Source organism: Stegostoma tigrinum, chromosome 24 (assembly GCF_030684315.1).
Source record: "Stegostoma tigrinum isolate sSteTig4 chromosome 24, sSteTig4.hap1, whole genome shotgun sequence".
NCBI classification, from domain to species: domain Eukaryota; kingdom Metazoa; phylum Chordata; class Chondrichthyes; order Orectolobiformes; family Stegostomatidae; genus Stegostoma; species Stegostoma tigrinum.
Window position 1 is genome coordinate 26740345 of NC_081377.1, and position 19986 is coordinate 26760330.

General features: G+C 40.5%; 1 protein-coding gene across 8 annotated transcripts in view; it reads right to left on the minus strand.

Moving 5' to 3' along the window:
- Window positions 1-147: 147 nt before the first annotated feature.
- LOC125465085 (cAMP-dependent protein kinase inhibitor alpha-like) overlaps window positions 148-19986 on the minus strand; it is a 112019-nt gene continuing 92180 nt past the window's right edge. For 7 of the 8 annotated variants that reach the window (XM_048558196.2, XM_048558194.2, XM_048558193.2 and 4 more), the window contains 2 exons: window positions 18941-19111; window positions 148-6791 (listed from right to left, as the gene is read on the minus strand). In XM_048558196.2, coding sequence (XP_048414153.1) covers window positions 6709-6791; window positions 18941-19085 — 228 coding nt within the window. In that variant the 5' untranslated portion in view covers window positions 19086-19111 and the 3' untranslated portion in view covers window positions 148-6708. The remainder of the gene's footprint in view (window positions 6792-18940; window positions 19112-19986) is intronic. The other variant, XM_048558199.2, reaches the window with a different exon arrangement.

Below are 19986 nucleotides of genomic sequence, written 5' to 3' on the forward strand. Positions count from 1 at the left end.
AATGAGGATGATCATTTCTTGATTTGTATTCTGAAAAACTTTCCATGTGATTGCTTGCTTATCCTGATTGTTGGCATCTCCATTGCTGAACCCCTGGAAATACCCTTGATTCCAAACCAGATACAAACTAAAATCCGTAATCACAAAAATTGCTCAATTTTTATTTCTTCAACAGCTATCTTTGACATGACTGGTAGGTGCCATCACTTTCCTGTTAAATGCAGAATCTGGGCCAAATTAAATATGATCCATTTCACCACTAGAATCAAAGTTTGAATGCAGCCCAAACTGATACAATAAAAAATGTGAGTAAAAGGAAAACAACGTGACTTGAACACACCAGTGGAGGTACAGTCAACAGAAAATTATTGGATAGTGTGGAGGAGCTGTACATCATATAGCAGGATTTCCTAATGACTGGATATCCTACATAGAGAGTTGTGCTTTTGTCCCCCAACATCAAAATTCAGATGAAGCACAAAAGGAGCCTAAAATGTTATTGGTGAATTCAAACTGTCACTATTAAAGCTTGCATAATATCCAGCAGCTTTTGTTTTAAAGAAAACTGATTATGCTTCTTATCCTGCCTCCTGACAGAATATAAAACTTGGCAAGAAAATAAGTAAAATATATATCACGGATCCCTTATTCATAGAAGGGGTCAGAGCAATTGAACTCTGCGCTGATTACAATGGAATCAGTGATTCTTTCATCAAAATAGCAAAAGCTTGTAAAATTTCTGAAAACAAAACCTCTTTCTCAACACTGGGTCACATTGCAGTTACAGTCAGACAGTACAGTATTTTCATTCACTTAATACAATCAAACTTACTTTCAAGTTCAGGTGATTGCAGATTTGCAGTTTAAGACAAAGGAAAATTGATTTTATTTCGTTCTCCCCAAATTAGCACATTTTAATTCGTTGCCTAACTGCATAAAAGGAAAAATTGTGCTCTTCAATTATTAGAATAACATTCATTTGGCACTTGATGTTAAAACTTGTGTTATGGTTAAGCCAAATGCATATGTTGCACAACAGACTACTAATTTCTCAAATGGACATTAGTGTGATGGGGAGGTTTCATTCACTTAAACTGCAATACCTCTTTTTATTGCAGCCTTGTCCATCAATTAAACGTACATATTAAAATAATAAAGAAGTTACCTTGAAGAAAGACACTGCCGTTCATAACTCAGTTTGCACCAATACTAAAAAACCATGAGAAATCATATTAGAAGAAGACAATAAATTAACAGGGTATACATTTTGTCACAATATTCAAAAAAGTTATTTTAAATACAAGCACTGTAACTTGATCAGAAGATAAGTAGCAATAATTTCACCAGCAGAGGTCACCAACTGTCACAAAATATAAGAGCCTAGTTTTTAAATAGGTGCTGTGGAGATGATTTGTGAAGTAGATGCAAGAAGCTATCAGCAAAGCTGTTGTTCAAAGGCAACGTCAGGCTTTTGGGCAGGGGTGTTGGTGGTGGGAGAGAATATTACAGATACCCTGACTGCTTTCTTAACTGCTACTTGTCAAAGACTACCCTAATTCTTCTTCCAAGAGGGATCAAATAGTTTCATAGTAAACTGACCTCTCTGTTAGGGGTGAAAACTATTTATTCCTGTAAACATCTCTCATTCCATTGTGCATAAGGCAACAAAATTAAGTGTAGTCTTTGGACAACGTTAGGTGTCAGGTTATGCAGAACTGCAGACATAATTCAGTCATTTTTATTTTTGCAGAACAGAGACTGCAAATTCCTACATTCACATATTTTTAATTGGAACTAGCATTGTCATCTTCTATTATAATTACACCCTTGCACTAGTAGCAGTGCAGAAATCAAGCAGCATGGCTGGAGTGACAGAAGGAATTCTAAGACAGAGACTGAAAACCAGGGCAGATCGATAGGCAGCCAGGTGGATTTCTGCCCATCTCCTAATACAGTGGCACAGACTAGAATTTTCATTTAGCGTATGGTTACACAATGAATAGCAAGGATAAATATTTTTGAAACATTATGATTCAAAATGTTATTTGCATCTTTAAATCATTGTACTATTTCTGGCAGAGGGCAATATTCATTTTCAGAAACAAAAACACCAGCTTTCACTTATTGCTTTCAGTAAAATTTCAACAAAAGATTGTAAGAGCTATTCTACAAACTTGCCATTCATGGAGACATGATAATTTAACCTGTATGATATTTTGGAAGACGTCATATTCCGTTACAGTCCAAACTTGTGCCTTGTACGTGGTGGACAGGCTCTGAAGAGTTAAGACATGATATACCCGCCACAGAATTCCCAGCCTCTAACATGTGCCTGCACAGTATTTCTAAGCAGTAAGCCCCAGGATGTTAACACATTCAGAATGCAGAATTAGATGTTGGGCTACAATATCGTAACCCCAAATAATTTCCTGACTTCTGATAATACATGTTCTCACTAAAAGTCCTAGATCACACAATTATATTCCTGTATTCTTTGAAAATACTTGCTGCACCTGGTTGCTTTCAAATCATTTTCGTTAAAAAGGATGGTGTTACAGTACTACAATGTTTCCAGCTAAGTGCATTATCTGAAACAACCAGGAATAACCTGGCAAATATTCAACTGGAAGACTCTACCATTTTGATGCTGGACAATTTTGCAGCGCAATAGCACATTTTCCAAAAGCAAAGTGAATCTTTACAAAATTTAACTTTTAAATTTTGACCAAAACGTTCAATCCTAACATCCGTCCTCACAGGAGCCAAGTGGCATGAACATAAATACAGCTAAAACCTTTGTAACATACAAGACTAGTATAAGTTCTACAGTACTCCATTAGTCTGTGGTTAGCAATAGGTAGGCTATTCGGCCAACCTTATTTCATTCATAATTAAATGTCAATCCCTCACCATTGCAGTAATCGCTTGATTGCAGAGGTTTAGTTGCTACTTCTGTACCTTGAATTCTCACTCAAAATGTTGAGCAGTGTCAATGAAAATCTTTTTGATATTCCTTCTCAACTTGCCCATTCACCAACTTCAACTTGTGTCGACTTGACATTTTTGCACTCACTCTTCCCTCTCCTGCCCTTCAGTATTAACTGTTTTTAAAAAAAGGTTATTGATTAGAATCAAGCAAGAAACAAAAAAAAATAAAAAGTGCCTTTCAGAATGAAGAATTAGATGTTGGGCTACAATATTTAAACCTTAATTGCCTGACTTTTGATTCCACATGTTCTCATGAAAAGTCCAGGATTACACAGTAACATCCCTTTATTCCTTCAAAATATTGGCTGCACTTACTCTCAAACCACTTTCATTAAAAAGGATGATGTTGCAATACCACAAAGTTTTTCACTAAGTGCATTATCTGAATCAGCCAGATAACCTGGCAAATATTCAACTGGATGTCACTACCATTTTGGTGCTGAACAGTTCTGCAGTGCAACAACAGATGTCCCCAAGTCAATGAATTTTTACAATATTTTCTTAAATTTTGAACAAACAAAATATATTTATAGAACAGTAGTTTATCACAATTGACAGATCAATTAATATCAACATCTGATGTTTTAGATTAGGATTTTACCTTAGATAATATTTTGACCATTGTCTTAAATATCGATATTTTGAATTCATAAGTGTGAATTGATTATTAATAAAGGCATTTTGTTTACATTACTCCATACCCAAAACTCTCACCGAGAATGGTGAAGTCGTTTTCTAATATGTTGTATATCACTGTAAAGAAGGACACGTTGCTGAAGATTTTCAAACTTGTACCCAGCTGAGAATGAGAACGAGAATGCCAAATTTCAAATGACAATTCATTCTGCAGGTGAAAATGGTGCTGGCTGATTCAGAACTAGACTCAGATTGCCCAAGATGTTATCATCAAGAAACCAACAAGGAATTGTAGGTTTCCACAAGCTCCTGGTAATGCAAGAAAGATTCAGTGCTTGAACATATTCCTCTTGTTTGAGAGCAAACGTGTATGAATGTACATTGCTTCCAGCAAGCACACCTGGCATCACCTCAGCAGTGGCTACAAGAGAGGCATTTTCAATGAACAGAATGGCTGTTGCAGTCCAAAATATTGTTCTGCCTACCAAGTGACATGTCATGTATGAACTTCAATGCTGATATCATACCAACTATATGGCTGTACATCCCAGTAATTCACTGATCAAACAAGATGTTTCTTCAGTTGTTCATAAAAAGCCAAGTACAGACTGTACTCGACCAGCCCAAACTTGAAGAACCAAAACTTGTTAGTTGGGCAATTGGAGACACTTGCAGAAAATATACTGAGTGCACCACGAGCTACACTAACACAAGGGTTCATTCTCTGAAAATGACAAGAACATATTCCAGCCATGTGCCTTTTTTGAATTTCTGCAGCATTTTGGGCAAGTCAGTAGTTTTGTCCATGCCAATCTCAGTCAACCAGACTCAGCCGTACCAACAAATAAACACCTTTTTCTTCCCGATTTATAAATTATGAGATATATTTGAAATTTCACATTTTTACATTTGTCTTAAATCGATGCAAGACAAAAAAAGAAAACTTTGCAACATGTATTACTTTTCAGCAATATTCAAGAATGGAGAACGCAAGTATTCAGGGGGAAAAAATTGCCTTTCCCCTTTTGTATTTGTATTGTAATTGGTTAGAAACACTTATGCTGAAATACATATTGTAATTTATGGTTAATGTAATTACAGATTAATTAATATGTTCCAGGATGTTTTTGTAAAACAAGTGGTCCTGTCTTAGCTAAGTGTAATTTGGTCAAAATATGCGACACTTTGGCAATTTAACCATTCACACCCACTCACTTCTGCAGACAAAAATTTACAAAATTTGCATTTTATACAACATACCACAGGACACCCAAAGGGGTTTGTATGAAGCTATATGCAATTTAGAGATTAATTTACAATTTGTACAGTATATCATCATACACAAGATACTGGACAGAAGATAAAAGCACTGACAGTACTTAACACAGGCTGGTCTATTCTAAACTATGGAGCTCCTGTTATTATAGGCACAAACTTATCCAATTGACAATGTGCAACAGTTGAGATTGAAAAGTGCAATGGCTACATAGGATGTCCAATTACCTTGTACTTAGGGTATAGTTAGCTTCTCATCCAAGCCCAGTTTTCACAGATATTATATCTGAAGCCCACAATTAAATCCTAATGCATCAGAGTTTCAACCTCTTTTAGAGGGCATTAATTCTCTTGGGTCAGAGCATCAAAACAAACAGCCTTTAAAAATTGGATATTTTCAAAAGATGAAGTTGACCATGACATATCCAGAACCTTTAGATATACCCGAGTGGGATGTTCCCATGAAAATCCATCATTGCAAACCAGCTTGTGAATACCACAGTTTCAGCGTGTGCAGCTGGACATCCTGATAGTGCTTCACACTCCAGCATACTTTGAGGGAAAAATCTGAAAACCCTGCAGAAAGTTAACAGTCTGCTATGTTCCAGTTCACTTTTGTGACAGTGCCAACCGCTGATTTCGAATAGTTCTTTACAAGGTTCAGAACTGTGAAAAGCTGGGTTATGAAAGAAAATTGAAGCCTAATTTATGTTCCCACAGCCATGAACAATCTCACTGTTGGAGCAGTATTGACATACACAACTTATATTAGAAAAAAAGTAACACTCACTGCAAACAAAATACATTCCCCTCAATGCAGAAATTGAGCCTATTTTTATGTAATTCACTTCTAATAACTATTAGATGTTTAAATGGTTTCATTATCTTTTGAGTTTTGAACACAAGATTTCACTGCCAACATTTCAACAATGTTAGGAGCTCTGATTTTTTTTCTCCCTTCAACTACTGTGCTGAAAAGTATTTTTAATTAATGATAGAAGGAAGTGGAGTTGTTTAAAAGGTTTGGTGAGTTAGTGATATATTGGTTAACAGACCATGGAAGTGGGTTTGGGAATGCATGCCTGTATAAGCTGCAGCATTCAAATGACAAGCAGAATACAAAAGAAAACAAAAACACAGGGTTAAAATTCAAGTAATGTTCAAAACATATCTCAGTTCTTTGAATTGTACAAATTTCATACAAACAGCAATTTTGACCCAATTAAATCCTTGCTCAAAAGTTGCACAACTCAAATGTTTGAAGTCAACTTTCGCACAAGCATACAAAATTGACTATATTAAAGGATAAAGGCAAAACTGTTTACCAAGTCATATGCAGACTTTTAAAATGTGTTTAGTGACAAAGTTAGAAAAGTCCAGAAATTGGATTTGGTGATTCTAAAACAGGTTCCTGTACAAATAATCAACACTTCTGCTATGTATCTTCACTGCATTGACAGATTATAAAGATTTACATCAGCGGTCACAGTGATGGATTGCTGGCAATTAACTGTGAAAGTCATTTCTATTGCCACCGAGAGCTCAATCCATGTGATAGTTCATTAAATGTTAGACTTGGAAGTTTTCTTCAGAATTTAACATGAAATTTTCCAAGCTTCCCTTCCAAGTCATAATGGTGATTTATCTTATCTTGTTCAGTAAATTTTCTCCACACCTTGCCTTCTATTTTGACCTTGCAGACTCAGATGAACTTGACGCAGAGTCAAGGAATCATGATGACTTTCAGGTCATTTGATTTAAAGCTTTATTGATACACAGTATGTATTATAAATGTCTTTCTTCGACATGTTATGATGCATCTTTTAGCTCTGGAGTTTCTGTTGATTCAGGTGGCACCTCCGTTGATGGTGTCTGACTTCCTTCTCCTCCTTCTTCATGAAAGATAAAACCATAGATGTTAAAAGTTAACTCATTGTTGATACCGACATAAGACAAGAAATAATTTTTGTAGAAACTGCCAATACTTAATTTCCATGTTTCTTTCATATTCTTAGATGGTACATCAATCACAATGGAATCAAATCTCAGTATGGTTTATCGAACAAACGACATTTTCTAATTTGTCAGTGATGGTCAAACATGTTTAGTTTCCTAAATCTGAAGGGGTCCGAGATATTAAATATATTGCTTCTACATTTCCAGCCTCTTATTCCGTCTGTAGCTTTTAATGGTGCTTTGTATCATTTTTAAAAAGAAATTCCACTTCAGTTTTCCCCATTCTTTTCTTGGGGTAAAGACTTGCTCTAATTCAAAACTGCAAAGGCACCAGTTGCACATCAGTACATCACAAACAGCAATTCCAAATCAGAGTCATACAGCATGACGACACCCGCTTCAGTCCAATACATCCACGCTGACCAAGTTTCCTAAACTAAAACTAATCCCATATCCCACTAAACCTTTCCTATTCATGTACCTGTCCAAATGTCTTTTAGACATCTGGACGTTAACTGTATCTATACCTATCACTTCTTTTGGCAATTCGTTCCACATACGAACCACCCTCTGTTTGAAAACGTTGCCCCTCAGTTCCCTCTTAAATCTTTTTCATCTCACCCTAAAATTATGCAATCTAATTTTTGACTCCCCTACCAGAGGAAAAAGACCTTTGCTGTTCACATTTTCTATGTGTCTCATGATTTTAATAAACCTCCATAATGTCACCCCTTAGCCTCCTACGCTCCAGTGAAACAAGTCCCAGCCTATCTAGATCTCCTTATAACTCAAGCCTCTGGTCCTGGCAACATCCTGGTAAATCATTTATGTGCCATTTCTAATTTACTAATATCCTTCCTATGCAGGGCGACCAGACTGTACATAGAATTCAAAAAGTGGCCTCATCCTGCACAACCTCAAAATAACATTTCAATTCGATACTCAATAGTCTGAGTAATGAAGGGAAGCATGCGAAAAGCCTTCTTAACCACCCTGTCTACCTATGACACCATTTTTAGAAGAACCACGTACCTGATCCCCTCGGTCACTACCCATCCAAATTAAATTCTATCTGCCACTCCTCAGCCCATTAGACTAATTGATCAAGATCCCTTTCTTCACTAATCAACTATACCACTAATGTTAATGTCATTCACAAACTTACTAACCATGCTTTCCAAATTGTCATTCAAATTGTTTACGTAAATGACAAACAGTGGACACAGGCACAGGCCTCCAGTTCAAGTAACAACCCTCCACCACTAATACTCTGCTCCCTATTGCCAAGCCAATTTTGTATCCAACTGGTAATTATGAGAGCCTAGACAGTGTGCATAGCTCCCTATTCAAATCACAAACAATGGTGTTTTGTGCAGAGAAAAAACAACTAGAGGATGACCAGAAATTGGTTGACATAATCCTCGGCCTATATAATCAGGTTTTTCAGACTAGCATAATTTGCCACTACCCAGAGTCATCAGGAATGGTATCTTGCAATTCAAGCAAAGGAAGCAAGTAAAAAGGCCAACTGTAATAATTTGCTTGTACTTGGGTTTGTAAATCAATTGCCTATGATACAGGCCTGTAGAAGTAACCTTTTGGTGAACTCTAAGTGACAGTATTCAGGAAAAAAAGGGGGTGTTTAACGTCAAGTGGTCGTTTAGAAAGAAATTCATGATATGAAACAAAAGTTAATTTTTAAAATCCTACTTCATTACTCTTGCCAGATTTCTCAATACATGCAGAGTCACACAGTTACGAATATAAAGATTTGAATCAAAATGTAAATTTCATCCAATGAATATATTCACATAGGGTATTCACGGTTTATCTGGATCATTTATTTGAAACATACAACTGATTGCCATGGTACAACAAGACAGTTTGTTCCCATTGTGTGCATACACGCATACTGTGATTAGTCTCAATATAAGATATAATTATTCACAGTAGATGAGGAATCACTGAATCAATATCAGTAAATGTAGGAAGTTTGCAGGAGACAATTCAATCTGAATGTAGAATTGTGGACTGTTTATGCAACCTTTCCTAATAACAAACAGAAATAGTAAAGCAACAAGTGGGAATAGAGAACCAGGATGAAAATTTGTTGGATGTGGATCATTTTTGAAACTGGCAAATAGATGTTTCCATATCTAAATATGGTTTCATTTCCAGATTGCTTTCACGCTACAGAAAAGCAACACTTTTAAAAATGGAGCTAATCTTTTCACACTTTGAAACTGCATGCAAGTCATTGTTTAAGAAAAATAATCAATAGCATGCAAAATATAACAGTAAATGTAGTATATAATGCAAGTTATTTTACAATGGTATCAAAGACCAGTGGTAGTCTAGCAGATTAGCTGCTCGAGGCAATAATTTGGAAAAGGTGATTGATGAATGGAGTGCAAAAATTCAAATAGGTAGCTAATCCAGACAATTACACACAGTGACTCCTGCAGGCTGCAGGTCAGAATCTGCTGAGGACAGATGTAAAGTCTCTGCCATGAATCCACCCTAACTCCTTTATGAAGAACAGCTGAGACTGACAGAATCCTGGAGAAACTCAGCAGATCTGCTAGCATTTGTGGAGAGAGAAACATCTATGACTGCTTCAGGACCAAGAACAGCGTTCCAAAGAATCATACAGTACTTAAATCATTAATCCTGTTTTTCTCTCCACAGATTCTCCAGCATGTTGTTTGTTTCAGATTTCCCAGGATAGGTAGTATTTCACTTTCATGAAGAATAGCTAGCTGATCAGAGGACATCTATTACAGACTGTTAAAATCCTCACTGATTTCTCACTTTTATCTATCGTTTTTGGTTTGGGTTGGAGAGCTGAAGATGAACTTTGTGAGCAGCAGCTTGTTTTTTTTTTAAAAAAATGAAAACTGATATTTGTCTGAGACCAGACCTGGATGTCAACTGCGGGTTGATTCTTGTTTTAAGAATACTCTAAGCCTTTCAGTTCCGCAGTTACATTACACTCAAGAAGATGGCAGGTGTTTAATATTAACCATGTCCCCACAGGCAGAGGACCAATCTAACAGAAACTACAAGTCTGAACTTGTTTTGAATTGTATTTAAAAATCAGAAGGGTTGTCCCTGTGAAATCTACAGGATGGATGTTTAATTGCTGCCTGGTTGGCCTTCAACATGCTTGGTAGATTTGAAGAATAGAATCTGGGTTAGGAGTATTAAGTGAATATTCCTCAGAGAGTAGTGGCAGCAAATTGTGTGCAGTGGTGTCTTCAGAAACTAAGCAAGACACAATCCCACGTGCTAATAATGTTACAGACTGTGAAGTCTGCTCAAGTGCACTGACCAGTTATGTCTAATTTTTGCTTTTGATTTAACCCTTAACTGTGCGTGTTTGTCTCTATGTCTTTGAAAAGTGGAACAGATGGGAGAGACTAGAATCAATTAAGATCGGATTCAAATCATAGACATTAATTAGATTACCTTATGGTTTAACTTTGCTAATGCTGCTGCATTATTAATAAATCGTTAATTGTTTTGTTCAAGCTATAAAACATGGTATCTGGTAGTTATGCACAAAGCCTAGTACTGAGTATTCAAAAAAATCTGATTAGGAGCTACTGGAACAGTGTTGATGGTCATTGACTATTTTAATTTACTGTGTTGCAAATGCAGGAAAATGGAGTTGATTTACTTTGACTGTATGTCTCCATCTCAGAACAACATTGTACATGTCAATACTAACAGGAGAGATGAGGCAAGAAACTGAATATTGTAAAAGGTAGTAATACCATTTCAAAAAATCAGCAGGGTGCACTGTGGCCAAGGAAAAATTGCTTACTCTTAAAATGGAAATTTAGTGTCAAAATAGAAAACAATTCATGCAAGCTAACTTAGTTTGCTGCTCCTTGCTCGAGAGTGCAGTGACCTGTAAAACTATTGCTTTTATGATGAAACAAATACAAACAAACTACAGAATTTTTATTTGTGTTAGTAACTTATTGCTTCTAATTTCAAAATAAATGCCACATTAACAAATAAAACATACAAAATAGCTCAAACATATGTACTATCTGCAATTAGTTTTAGAACAAAGGAAGTCATTCAAATGGCTCAGAAAACATGAAAGAGCAGGGTCAGAAATTCAAATCCAGAACCCCCTGGATGCCAAGGAGCATACAACGCGAGACCAGGAAGAAAAGGAAAGCTGATATCAGACATCGAGGACTGCAGCAAGTTGAGTGTGAGGGAAATGAAGGGGTTAAATTAAAAGAGAAAATTAAGGTAGTAAAGAAAAAACACGAATGAATATTGGTAAGTAAAATTAATGCGTTAAGAGCAGAATAGTTAAGCGTAGGGTTCATAAAAGACCAGATAGGTAACCAACATGTAGAGTCAGAGGATGTGGGTATCGTTCTTTTCGAAAACTGCTTCAGTCTTCCAAAAAATAAAGTGACGGATAAAATGTAATAAAACGTAGGGAATAAGAAATATTGAAGACCAATATCATCAAAAAGTAGCTAAACCCACAGAATCAGATAAAATGTACCCCAGACTGTTAGAAAAAGTCAGAGAGGAAATAATGGATGCTATGTCGCTAATTTTTGAATTCTCACCATGAGATCCTAGAGGATTGAAGGACTGCTTAAAGATTGGTCAAGGAATAGACTAAGTAATTAGAAACTACTCAGCCCAATTTTGGTCACGGGGAAACTACTGAAATCAAATTTTGAGACATACGATAAACTCGTTTAGAAGGCCACCCAGTAACCCAAAATAGTTAGCATGGATTTGTCAAGGCCCCAGGAACACAAGGAAAAGGAGAAGGCGGCCATTTGGTCCAACTAGTCTGCTGCACCATTCAAATCATGGATTATGTTTTTCAACCCCATTCTCCTGCCTTGAGCCTGGATTCCTTAATCCCTGAACCTTTTAGTAAATTGGGAAGCACTCTCTCAAAAGAATCTCATTGACTTAGCATCCATAACCTTCTGCATCAATGAGTTCCAAAGATTCACTGTCCGTTAGCTGAGGAAATTCACCATAGGGTTAACCTTTAGATCTCCGACTATGCCCTCTGGTCCTAGTCTCTCCTAATAGTGGAATATCCACTCTATCCAGACCTTTTGGTATTCTGTAAGATTCATTCATCGAGATCCCCTCTCATCTTTCTAATCTTAAGTTTAGACCCACAGTCCTCAACTGCTCCTTATATATGACAAGCCTTTCATTTCCACGATAGTAAATCTAGCCTGGACCCCCACCAAAGCCAGCACATCCATCCTTAGATACGAGGCCCAAAACTTCTCAGCTTACTCCAAATGGAGTATGACGAGAGCCTAATACAGACTCAGCATACTCTTGCATTCTAACCCTCTCGAAATGAATATCAACATTTTATTTGCGCCTCCATGTTAAGAAAATTCTGAACTAGTCCTCCTAAATCCTTGTGCTTGAGACATCCAAAGACTTTGCTAATTTAGAAAGTAGCTTGAGCTTCTATTCTTCCCAAAGTTGATAATCTGAATTTCATCTAGCATTTCTTTGCCTACTGTCAAGTCCTTCTGCAGCCTAATACTAACCCCTGCAGAACACACTAGTCACTGGCTACCATCTTGAAAAAGACCCCTTTATTGCTACATCCAGCCAATCCTCTATCCACAGCAGTAACTTGCCTCAGCATCATGGGCTATTTTCTCATTTAGCAGCCTCCTTTATGGCACCTTGTCAAGGGACTACTGAAAAATCAGACAGACCACCGGCTCTCTTGTCAAATTTGCTTGTTACCTCCTCAGAAAACTAAGATTTGCCAGGGATAAGATTCCCTTGGTAAAGCCATACTGGCTCAGCCCTATTTTATCATGCTCTTCCAAGTAGTCTACCATCTCATCCTTAATAATGCACTCTACAATCCTACCAACAGCTGAGTTAAGGCTAACTAACCTATGGTTTCCTGTCTTCTGTTTCCATCCCTTCTTAAAAGTATTACATTGGTCGTTTCCCAGTTCCCTGGGGCTCCCTGATTCCAGAAAGATTACTATCGATGTCTCTACAATCTCCTCAGTTTTTTTCCCCCATTCAGAACCCTAGGATGTAATCTCTCTGGTATGGGTGATTTATCCAACTTCGGACTGATCAGGTTGCCTCGTAACTTTTCCTTAGTAATGGCCACAACACTCACTTCTGCCCCATGGCTCCCCTGAAATTCTGGCATGCTACTGGTGTCTTGCACCATGAAAACTGATGCAAAGTACCAATTCAGTTCCTCTGCCGTTTCTTTGTTTCCCATTACTATTTCAGCAGCCTAATTTTCCAGAGATCCAATGCCCACTCTCGCCTCTCCCTGTACATTTTAGATATCTAAAACAAACTTACAATCTTTCATAGTGTAAGCTAGCTTACCTTCATATTTCATCTTCTAGCCACCACCACCCCCCAACAATGATTTTTTTTTAAATTGTCCTCTGTTGATTTTTAAAAGGCTTCACAATCTTCTGGATTCCCACTAATCTTTGCAACATTGTGTGCTTTTCTTTTCCTTTCTACTATCCCTGACATCTCAGCCATTGTTGCCTTATCCTCCACTTAGTACATTTATTCTTCTTTCTGCTGTGCCTCCCAAGTTATTCCCAGAAACTCTTCCATAGCTGCTCTAATCTTCCCTGCTAGACTCCTCTTCAAATCAACTCTGGCCAGTTTCTCCCTCATATCTTTGAAGTTACCTTTACTCAGTTGTAAGACCAGGACATTTGATTCCAGCTTCATCTCAATTTGCAGAGTAAATGCTACTAATCTGTTGTCACTGGCTCCTAAGGGTTACTTCACCAAAAGATTCCTTATCAAGTCAACCTTATTACACATCACCAAACTCAGAACTACCTGTTCCCTAGTAGGTTCTAGCACAAGCTGGTCCATCATGTAGACATTCCTCTAATTCCCTTTCTTGGGATCCTCTACCAGCCCGATTTTCCCACTCCAACCAAAATAAGTGCCCCGTGATTATTGTAATAGTGCCTTCTATCTCTTGACTTATTTTTTGCAGCATATCCTGACTCCTGCTTGGATGCCTATACATAATTCCCATCAGGGTCTTTTCTCCTTTGCAGTTCCTCAACTTTACCCATACAGATTCTACACCTTCCAAACCTTCTTGCTATCAATACAATTTTTTTCCTACTAAGGTGGTAATGCCATCCCACGCCCGTCTGCCTGTCCTTTTGATGGGATGTGTACTCCCACACCTGATCCCCTCACAGCGATGTCTCTGATGCCAACTACTTTGTACTCACCAATTTCCATCTGCGCTGCAAGCTCACTTACGTTCTTTCATACACTGTATGGATTAAAGTACAACACCCTCAGTCCCAAATGGACCCCACTCCCCTGTATTTGTCTCCCTATCTGCCATGCCTGAAGTTAGATTCCTGAACTTTTCTATGCATTGTGCTGTTACTTTAATAACAGCTTCTGAGCCCTCCCCACATTTCACTAGCTCAAAGCCCTTGTGACCACCCTACTGGGCCCCTCTGCCAAAATCCTGGTCCGACAGCAGTTCAGGTAGAGCCCGTCCCAACAACGCAATTCCTTACTGTCCCAAAATTGATGCCAGTGCCTCACAAAATGGAACGCTGCTTTCCTACATCATTCCTTTAGCCATGTGTTTATTACCCTAATTTTCTCATCTCTTAGCAAATTGTAAGTGACTCGGGTAACAACATGGCGATTATAACCCTTGAGGTCATGGTGTTTAGCTTCATTCCTAATTTCTGAGACAGATCCTGTGACCTACTCTCGTCCATGCTGTTGGTCCAATATGGAACACAACAACTGGATTTGTATTCCCCTCCAACCCCCAATCCCATTCCAATATCCTCTCAAGCCAGTTCAAGGTGTTCCTCACCTTGGCACCAGGAAAACAAGACACTGGGATTTTCAATCCTGCTTACATAGGATGCTGTCTGTACCCCTAACTATGGAATCCCCTAACACTACCACTTTTCTTTTGCCCTCATCCACCCAGCTTGAAAGCCCTTCTGTACCATTGTGCATTGGTCAATTTGCCCATCCTCCCTACAGTCCTCTTCCTCATAGGAGGAAGTACCTCATAGCCGTTAGAGGATGTCAACAGCAGAAGCTGCTCCAGTGCTAAATTCATGATCCCTCTATCTGCCTTACTTGTAGTCACACCCTTCCTGTCACTGACCAGTGGCGAAATTTGAGGGACTTAACCAGAGAGAATGTGACTGCATCCTGAAACCTAGCAACAGGTACCTTTCCCCCTCCTGGTGTGTCGCAGTGTTTGAAACTCAGACTCCACCTCATCAATTCAAAGCCAGAGTTCCTTGAGCAACCAACACTTGCTACGGATGTGGTTGCAATGAACCTTGGTGGCATTCACCAGTTCCCTCGTCATGCGGGAAGATTGTATCTGACTAGGAGAATTGAGGAGGATACTGCAGTTGATGAAGTGGTATATGTGGAATTTAGCAAGACATTTGACAATGTCCCACATGGTATACTAGTCAAAAATAAACAAAAACCATGAAATCCAGGTGAATGTTGCATGCTGGATACATAAAATTTTGCAGAAAACAAATAAAGGGTAATGGTGTTTCCTTTTTTTTGTTTCCAAAGAGGAGTCACACTGGACTCAAAACACGAATTCTGCTTATCCACGGATGCTGTCAGACCTGCCGAGTTTCTCCAGCAATTTCTGCATTTGTTTCAACTTTCCAGGACTTTGACAACCAGGAAGCTGTTTCCAATAGGCTTTTCAAAAGTGATAATGGGAACTGCAGATGCTGGAGAATCCAAGATAATAAAATGTGAGGCTGGATGAACACAGCAGGCCCAGCAGCATCTCAGGAGCACAAAAGCTGACGTTTCGGGCCTAGACCCTTCATCAGAGAGGGGGATGGGGTGAGGGTTCTGGAATAAATAGGGAGAGAGGGGGAGGCGGACCGAAGATGGAGAGAAAAGAAGATAGGTGGAGAGGAGAGTATAGGTGGGGAGGTAGGGAGGGGATAGGTCAGTCCAGGGAAGACGGACAGGTCAAGGAGGTGGGATGAGGTTAGTAGGTAGGAAATGGAGGTGCGGCTTGGGGTGGGAGGAAGGGATGGGTGAGAGGAAGAACAGGCTAGGGAGGCAGAGACAGGTTGGACTGGTTTTGGGATGCAGTGGGTGGAGGGGAAGAGCTGGGCTGGTTTTGGGATGCGGTGGGGGAAGGGGAGATTTTGAAGCTGGTGAAGTCCACATTGATACCCTTGGGCTGCAGGGTTCCCAAGCAGAATATGAGTTGCTGTTCCTGCAACCTTCAGGTGGCATCATTGCGGCACTGCACGAGGCCCATGATGGACATGTCATCTAAAGAATGGGAGGGGGAATGGAAATGGTTTGCGACTGGGAGGTGCAGTTGTTTATTGCGAACCGAGCGGAGGTGTTCTGCAATGCAGTCCCCAAGCCTCCGCTTGGTTTCCCCAATGTAGAGGAAGCCACACCGGGTACAATGGATGCAGTATACCACATTGGCAGATGTGCAGGTGAACCTCTGCTTAATGTGGAATGTCATCTTGGGGCCTGGGATAGGGGTGAGGGAGGTGGTGTGGATGCAAGTGTAGCATTTCCTGCGGTTGCAGGGGAAGGTGCCAGGTGTGGTGGGGTTGGAGGGCAGTGTGGAGCGAACAAGGGAGTCACGGAGAGAGTGGTCTCTCCGGAAAGCAGACAAGGGTGGGGATGGAAAAATGTCTTTGGTGGTGGGGTCGGATTGTAGATGGCAGAAGTGTTGGAGGATGATGCGTTGTATCCGGGAGGTTGGTGGGCTAGTGTGAGAGAACGAGGGGGATCCTCTTTGGGCGGTTGTGGCGGGGGCGGGGTGTGAGTGATGTGTTGCGGGAGACGCGGTCAAGGGCGTTCTCGACCACTGTGGAGGGAAAGTTGTGGTCCTTGAAGAACTTGGACATCTGGGATGTGCGTGAGTGGAATGCCTCATCGTGGGAGCAGATGTGGCGAAGGTGGAGGAATTGGGAATAGTGGATGGAAATTTTGCCGGAGGGCGGGTGGGACTCCCACAGCTACCTAGAGCGCCGCCTCTTGCTCCCTAGAGGAGCTCGAGCAGTTCATCCACTTCAACACCTTCCACTCCAACCTTCAGTTCACCTGGGCCATCTCCAGCACATCCCTCACCTTCCTGGACCTCTCAGTCTCCATCTCAGGCAACCAGCTTGTAACTGATGTCCATTTCAAGCCCACCGACTCCCACAGCTACCTAGAATACACCTCCTCCCACCCACCCTCCTGCAAAAATTCCATCCCCTATTCCCAATTCCTCCACCTCCGCCCCCACGATGAGGCATTCCACTCCCGCACATCCCAGATGTCCAAGTTCTTCAAGGACCGCAACTTTCCCCCCCACAGTGGTCGAGACCGCCCTTGACCGCGTCTCCCGCAACACATCCCTCACACCCTGCCCTCGCCACAACCGCCCAAAGACGATCCCCCTCGTTCTCACACACCACCCCACCAACCTCCGGATACAACACATCATCCTCCGACACTTCCGCCATCTACAATCTGACCCCACCACCCAAGACATTTTTCCATCTCCACCCTTGTCTGCTTTCCGGAGAGACCACTCTCTCCATGACTCCCTTGTTCGCTCCACACTGCCCTCCAACCCCACCACACCCGGCACCTTCCCCTGCAACCGCAGGAAATGCTACACTTGACCCCACACCTCCTCCCTCACCCCATTCCCAGGCCCCAAGATGACTTTCCATATTAAGCAGAGGTTCACCTGCACATCTGCCAATGTGGTATACTGCATCCATTGTACCCGGTGTGGCTTCCTCTACATTGGGGAAACCAAGCGGAGGCTTGGGGACCACTTTGCAGAACACCTCTGCTCGGTTCGCAATAAACGACTGCACCTCCCAGTCACAAACCATTTCCACTCCCCCTCCCATTCTTTAGATGACATGTCCATCATGGGCCTCCTGCAGTGCCGCAATGATGCTACCCGAAGGTTGCAGGAACAGCAACTCATTCCGCTTGGGAACCCTGCAGCCCAATGGTATCAATGTGGACTTCACCAGCTTCAAAATCTCCCCTTCCCCCACCGCATCCCAAAACCAGCCCAGTTCGTCCCCTCCAACCAAGGCATCCCAAAACCAGTCCAACCTGTCTCTGCCTCCCTAACCTGTTCTTCCTCTCACCCATCCCTTCCTCCCTCCCCAAGCCGCACCTCCATCTCCTACCTACTAACCTCATCCCACCTCCTTCACCTGTCCGTCTTCCCTGAACTGACCTATCCCCTCCCTACCTATCTTCTTTTTTCTCCATCTTTGGTCCGCCTCCCCCTCTCTCCCTATTTATTCCAGAACCCTCACCCCATCCCCTTCTCTGATGAAGGGTCTAGGCCCGAAACGTCAGCTTTTGTGCTCCTGAGATGCTGCTGGGCCTGCTGTGTTCATCCAGCCTCATTTTGCTATCTAGGCTTTTCATAGGGCTCAGTGTTAAATTCCTTGCTTGTTGTGTTTATATTAAAAATTTGGAGATTAGTGTAGGAGGCACCATCCAGAAATTTAAAGAGAACAAAAATTGGCCATATGTTTGATCATGATAAGGAAAGTTGTAGACTGCAAGAAGATATCAACAGAACCTGAGGGTGAACAGTAACAGCACAGTTTTGGATTTGTGGGGAGATTAGGAAATACATTTTCATCTGGAGTGTGATAGGCTCTTGGAATGCACTATGAAATGGTTGTAGAGTGAGAAGCCCTCAACTGATTTTAAGTGCATTAATTTCAGAGGATAACAGATCAAATGCTAGAAAATGGGATTGTGATAGAAGGTTCATTTTTTGGTAGACAGAGTGTAGCCCCTTCCTGTACAATAAACTTTTCAATACTTTCTGTATATTCTAAATTTCTGAGTTATATGAGTGTGTTGGGATGCAGGGAGAATGCGGGGGAATAACAGTACATAAATTTACAAGGGCCCAGTATAGACATGGTCAAATGGCTTCTTCTGCAATATAATGATCAAATGAATTCTTCAAAAAATTAAGGCAGATATAAACAAATGGACACAAAACAGATCATACCTGCATTAATAGACAGTTCGGCCAATTTCATGGGAAGTTCTGATGGACTGACTCCAGCAGGTGAGCCTAATATGTCAGGCAAAGCATTTCTTCGGCCTGTCCGTCCTGATGTAGCAAAGTCCAGCACAGGTTCCACCTCAGTCATTGCAGCAAAATCCTTGCTCTCACCACCTGAAAGTACATAATAGTGTACTGAACATTTCAACATCTTGTAGTCGTGTTTGTTGTCTTCAGTATCTTTAAAACATTCCAAAGCATTTCATAAAAGGTAAAAACAAAAACAACTAAATTCAGATAACAAGGATAAAAGAAAATCGTTAAAATAAGCTTCCAGGAGACTTTTGAAGGCAGAGACAGAATTAATAAAATGGAGGTCTTCAGGAGACTTTTGCTGAAAGCTGTGCCATTCTGGATTGTAGAGGGAAATAGGATACAAAAGGAAACCACGAGATGGAGCAGCTGGAGATACAGACTGAAACAGGGGACTGAATCACAAATCACAGGCCTAATATATAGTGTTTGACAGCTACAGAATATAGAGGTACCATCTGTTTAACATGTACAGCCACTTCATATTGAATCCACAGCTTCAATACTTGAAATGACAAAGTTGTATTCAACAATAATCTGTAATGCCATGGCACTCACTCAACTTCTACCCTCAACTCAGGAGAACGGAAAGGAATGTGAGAACATGCAAGGAGCAGTACCAGACACCCCTAAAACACACTGCCAACCTGACAAAGCTATTGCCTGTAATTCCAGGCAATCTTAAGGAGTGAAAATAGCATGTTGTTATGTACACAACTAAGGTGATTCCACAAATGGATCAAACTCAAATTTCTGCAGTCCTCCCACATCCAAATTGTGAATGCTGGTGGGCAATTACACAACTAACTGGAGGAGGCAGCTTCAAAAATATGTCCATCCTCATATGACCTCCAAGCACAACCTGGAGTACAAAAGACAAGATGTTGAAGCATTTGCAATCATTTTCAGCCAGAAACGCAAAAATGACTAATCTGCCAACCTCTTTTGAAGTCATC